Source organism: Sorex araneus, chromosome 5 (genome assembly GCF_027595985.1).
Source record: "Sorex araneus isolate mSorAra2 chromosome 5, mSorAra2.pri, whole genome shotgun sequence".
In the NCBI taxonomy this organism is placed as follows: Eukaryota; Metazoa; Chordata; class Mammalia; order Eulipotyphla; family Soricidae; genus Sorex; species Sorex araneus.
Window position 1 is genome coordinate 91,733,817 of NC_073306.1, and position 5,893 is coordinate 91,739,709.

Consider the following 5,893-nt stretch of genomic DNA (forward strand, 5'->3'; position numbering starts at 1 on the left):
TCCACCAGGGAAACAGGCAGCCAACTTCCCTCCACTTCCAGGACACAAAGCATTTGAGGGGCAGCATGCAGGGAGTAGGGGCACCAATTACCTAGCACCTCTAACCCAGCTGTTCTGGCCTGGTCCAGCTCTCCCCAGAGAGACAAGGGCATCGCTACTTCGTGTCATTCTTAGGGTCTGAGAAGGAAGCCACTCTATGGGCATCTGCCCCTATTTCATCAGGACTCAAAGGGAGCTGCCATTCTGTAACATGTCCTGAACCCCGAACCCCAATTCGACTTTTCCTGATTCTCAATCAAATGCATTCCTGAGTGACCCATAGGCCAGTGTCTCTCCAGTCTCCAGGATCCTGAGTGATGCAAATACTTTCACTTCCCAGCTCCTTAGTAAGGTGGGAAACAGGATGCAATTAAGGTCCCTGAACATCATACTGACACTTGAATCACACTGCCTGGTGGCTCTATAATACTACACAAACACTTAGGGCAGTGTGGAGAAATCAGCATTCAAAGAAAAGAAATGTGTACACAGGGCCATTCTTTCCCATCTGGGGAAACTGTGCTACAGGTTCACAATAGCGTTTAACTACTGGTCTAACTCTGTTGCTTCGCAAAGTCTCCAGTTGGCATTGGAGGAAAAATGGCCTAAGACAGAGAAAACCACTGACTATGCCAACTGCAGTGCTTTGTCTGTTCCAGGAGATAAATTATAAAGAATTTTTTGCCAGTCCAATGTTTTCCCAAAGCAGCAAGTCAAATGGCTTTGCTCCCCCGACACTAAGAAACCAGTGCAATTAAAGGGAATTGCCAGGAACTGCCTTGACATTTTCCCCCAACTTCTTTTGATAAAGTGAGATACAGGCACACACTGACAAGCCAGCACACCCCAGTGGACCAGCCAGACACAGCCGTACATGGAAAGGTACACTCAATCTATGGAGTAGAATCAGCTCAGCCTCTAGGCACTGCAACTAAATAGCCGCGTAAAAGCCCACCAGCTCAACCGCCTTGTAAGGAATGATCACTGACAACCACAGTTCCTATTCAGCAGGCTAATAAGAATAATTATAGCCAGGACAGGCATTAATCAGCTTGGCAGATACAGGAATTCTGTTAACAAGACTGAAATGAGTGCCAAGGAATCTCCAAGGCCAGCGCACTTCAAAGAGGCGGGGTGGAATCAGCAGGGCTCCTCCAGGGCTTTCTGGAGGAAGCTACATTTTGGTTCCCTTGACTCAGAGCAGGGGGAGGTGCTCCCACCCCCCACCCTAGGCCTTCAGAGTTACCACCTCTATGAGGGGCATCTGCCCCTTCAACCAGAGCTGCCACAGACCTTGCTGTCACTGTCACTGTCATCCATTGTTCATCGATTTGCTCGAGCAGGCACCAGTAACATCTCCATTGTGAGACTTGTTGTTACTGTTTTTTGACATATTGAATATGCCACGGGTAACTTGCCAGGTTCTGCCCTGTGGATGGGATACTCTTGGTAGCTTGCTGGGCTCTCCAAGAGGGACAGAAGAATTGAACCCAGGTCGGCCACGTGCAAGGCAAATGCCCTACCCGCTGTGCTATCATTTCAGACCACTACAGATCTTGCTACTCCCCTTTTGGTTTTGGGAATACACCCAGCAGTGCTCAGGGTTAACTCCTGGCTCTACACTCAGGGATTACTCCTGATGGTGCTCAGAGAGCTACATGGAGTGCCAGAGATGGAACCCCACATTAGACACATGCAAGGTAAGTGACCTACCCGCTTTGGCTTTTTGAAACTGAGGTGATGTGATTTACAATGGCATTAATAACAGAGCTTTAGGTTCCTAATGACCCATCCTTCCACCGATGCTGCCACCTTAGTAAAGTCATTTTCCCCTATTTATAGTGCCCCAAACCCTCAATCAATGCCCTCAAGTTATGTCCAAGTCCGCCACATTACTGCCGAGGCCCCCAAACTCCCACTTTTAAGTGTGCTTTGGCTTCCAGATCGCAATCGCCCTTTTCTGCTTTATCTCAAGCAAGAAGTGGTGATGCACATCAGCTGACTTCTCATGGGCAGAAGCAGAATTGGGTCACGAGGCCATGAGAATGGGGCCCTAAAACATAACCTCTGGCTCTGCTAGGAGCAGCAGCTAGTCTGGACCCTTCCTTGCATATCAGTTTCCTCTTCTACTACATGGAGGAAACACCAGTGTCTTTCTCAAGAGAATGGCTGTGAGTATCAAGTAAGATATACACAAGAACCTGCACCTGGCATGCACTCCTCTGAATAGCAGCTATCAGTACTGCAGGAGCCTGTCAGGTGCAGAGGTCTGTATAGAAACTCTAAGAAAAGAACCAACAGTATATTCAGTATATATCAACCACTCAAGCCAGGGACACCAGAGTGAGCCTAAGCCACGTGGCTCCTGTTCCCAGGGACTGAATCAGGGTGGGGTTCACCTGATAGACCAAAATAATCATTCTCAGGGACATAAGTAAGAGCGATGAAGTGGGAAGCACAAGCTGCCTGGTGGCACCCACAGAGCCAAGTTCTCATCACAGCACAAAAGCCTCAGGTTCCACCCCAAACCCACATTCCGGCCCTGCTCCCCAGTAACTCCTCCTCCCCCAGCTCTGGTGACAGGGAACACAGCTGCCATTTCTGAATGAGCCATATACTTCCACTCATCCACACTTAGTATCCCCCCCACCCCCAGAGTTTAGAAGGCTCTTCCCTCTGTTCTTTAAAATTCTAATTATTCTCAATGTTCACATGTCACCACTTCAACCAAACCAACCCCATACAATCCCAAATGAAAGTGAATCATTCACTTTCTTGCTGCCTATCAGCCCTTGGTTGGTGTGTCAGATGTCTCAGTCTGTCTTGAAGTTAGCTGTTTTATTATCTCTCCACCCACTTTCCCCCACTACTCAGTGAAGTACACACTCTGGATAGGTACTCAAGAAAATGCTGTGTTGAATGGATGCAGGTGAGACATGGGTGACAGAAGCAAAAATCTGCTTTAAGAAGTTGAAGGCGTCCTGATGTGTCTGTGATCAGTACTCAGCTAGGAAAGCTTCACGGAGAAAGTAAGCTTTAGGGAGAAAAGGTGGTATATATTTTGGAGGGGGAGAAGCAGGAGAGGAAAAACCAGAGTCTATGTAAAGAAGAGTGAAGAGATTACTGAGAAAGCAGTGTCTGAATCAGAAACACTTGGGGGGAGGAACAGAATATTCATGAAAAAAATCATAAAGACCCAACAAAGGTGGGACCCCCTCCCCCCCACAAAAAATATCCTTTAATACATAAGAAACTAAGAAAGAAGGCTGAAGGAACAAGTCAACTAGAATGTCAAATGGGACTTGCACGCAGAACTCAGGCTGGGATAGTGGCTGGAGGAACTGGAAGGGTGCAAGAGCCTGGCCCTGGAGAAGAGTGAGTGCAGAGTTCACAGGGCAGTGGCAAGGCTCTCCCAGGCTGCAGTGCGAGAGGAGAGACTGCCTTGCTTCTGGAGAGACCACACAACGAAGGCAAGACTTCCCAGAGGTCAGACCAAAGTAGGGTCCTATGGGACAGAGTCACCAGGTAGAACATCAAGTTTAGAAGGGCATTGGCAGTGCCACCGCAATTCCCTGTGTGCAGTGAACATGGGGGGGAAGACCTTGGGGGCCAACCAGGTCTCCAAACAGGCTTTCCCCCACCTTTGCCGGCCTCTCTCTGTCCTTGTTCTTTTCCTTGCCATAGTGACTCATGGGAACTCTTTTCAAAGTTCTTCCTTATCCCCACTACTCCTCCACTGTCTGTGAACCTCCCCAGTTCGGGTGGGGTGGGGTGGGGGTGGATATTCACAGTGACACCAGGACTATGGACCAATTGCTCTGAGCCGGCCATGGTCCTGCTGGAACAGAGAATCTGTGCTGGGCCTGAACCATCCACATCAGGGCACAAACCAAGGGAGACGTTACAAGGGCCCCAGGGGAAGTACAAGATTGAAAGAACTAGATTCAGAGAATCCAAAAGAGGGGCCAGAGAAGTAGTACAGTGAGTAGGGCGCTTGCCTGTAACACGTAGACCCTGTTTCCATGCCTGGAATGCCATATGATCCCCTGAGCACCAGGAGGACTGATCCCTGAGCACAGAGAGAGGAGTAAGCCCTGAGACGGACGGACTGTGGCTCAAAAACCCACCAAAAAAAAATGTTTTTTAAGGAGAAGGAAAAAAAAAAGAGGCTGCAAAACCAAAAAACGTAGAAGCTTTTGTCCACATGGTTGCCAATATAGCAATGGCTCTGGATGAGCTCTTAGGGACCAGTCCCAGAAAACCGTTGGAGGTGCAGGAGGAAAATGAGCGACAGCAGGAATTGCCGGCTGGGACAGCAGGGGTTAGACATGGACACCTCCCCTGGGACACGCTGGCCAGAAGTACACAGCATTTTCCTGACCGTGCAGCTGGAGCGGGGTGGGCCAAACACACACACCATGTGCTTTGTGCAAATTCAGAACTGCCTTCTCAGGGGCCCTGGAAGCAAAGGGATGAGGTGCTAGGGTTGCAGAATTCCTTCCTGGCCCGTGACCCCAGACCAAAGGGCTCCAAGAACCGCAAAGGGGTGGAGGGTCAGCCCTGGGATGGCGATGCACTCAGCAGCAAAGGTTTTCCACTGGCCGGGAACCATATTAAGATAAGTCTGTGTGCCTACTTCCAGTCCGGGGGTGAAAGAAAGAAAGCAAGCAAAAGCAGAGCCCCAACGATCCCTCGGGCTGGCAGGACGCCCTGGGCCCAACGAACAAGGATTTCGGGACGGTGGGAGGGGAAAGGGCGTAAAGTAACAGGTAGGAAAAGTTGGCGAAGCCCTCGCGCCTGGGTCTTTGTGTGTGGGAATGCGGCGAGGCCGCTCCCAGGGGCGTCTCGGGAAGGGCAACACGGACCTTCGCTGCCTGCCGGACTGGGTGGGGGCGGGGGTCGCGCTGGGGTGGACGGCGGCGTCCGGGGCGCCCCGAGACCTCTTGGGGGAGGGGAGGCTGGCGGGGATTCTCGCCTCCCGGCCAGGCGACTCGACGCGGGCCCGCGGGTGCACGGCGCCGAGTGACCGGCGGTGCCAGCGGCCCCGCGAGCGCCCATTTCCGCTGCCCAGGTGGGCACCGCTGGCACCTTCCGGGCCGCGAGTTCAAGGTGAGCCGAGTCCGCCCCGCCAACAGGTAGGGCGCGCCGGGCCGCGGCGACCGGCCACTCCCCCGGGCCGATGCCGGCGGCGGGCTGGCGCCTCGGCCTGGAGCCGGCACCCGTGCGGCCTCCGGGGCTCGCCGCCCGCCCGCCGCCAGCCAGCCAGCCCGGCCGTGGGGTCCCCGGCGCCGCCCGGACAGCAGCCCTGTGCGCCCAGGCCGCGCGCGGCCCCGGCCCCCACCCCGGCCCCGGCCCCCGCCCCTGGCCGGACCCCCGCCCCCGGCCCGCGGACACTCACCCAGACACGCAAGCGCCAGCAGCAGGGCCCCGGGCGCCGCGCGCCCCATGCTCGCCGCCTGCAGCCCCGCGCCGCCCGCGCCCGCGCCTCGCCCGGGCCGCGCGCCTGCTCCGCGCCCCGCGCCCCGCGTACGTGCGCCCCCCGCCGCCGGGCCCGGGAGCGGCCCGAGCCAGCGCCGCCCCGGCCTCCCGGCCGCTAACGGGAGGAGCCGAGCGCCGCCCGCCCGCCGGCGCCGGGCCAGCAACAAGCACCAACTTTCCCGGCGCCCCGCTCCCGGTGACCGGGCGCACCGGCCGCCGCTCACTGGGGGACGCGGCCGACCCCACGCCCCCTCCGCCCGACTTTCCTCCAGCCTTCCCGAGCTGACGGTGGAAAGGCGCGCCTGGAGGTGCCACCGCTCCTGCTCCACCCCACGGCGCCAGCCCCGCGCCCCAAACCCGGGGACGCCCCCCACGC

General features: G+C 55.4%; 1 protein-coding gene across 1 annotated transcript in view; it reads right to left on the bottom strand.

The window, feature by feature from the left end:
• The window catches only part of PTGFRN (prostaglandin F2 receptor inhibitor), an 81,892-nt gene extending 76,339 nt beyond the window's left edge, over positions 1-5,553 (bottom strand). Inside the window, exon 1 of the mRNA XM_055140227.1 lies at positions 5,438-5,553. Coding sequence (XP_054996202.1) covers positions 5,438-5,486 — 49 coding nt within the window. The 5' untranslated portion in view covers positions 5,487-5,553. The remainder of the gene's footprint in view (positions 1-5,437) is intronic.
• Positions 5,554-5,893: the final 340 nt, after the last annotated feature.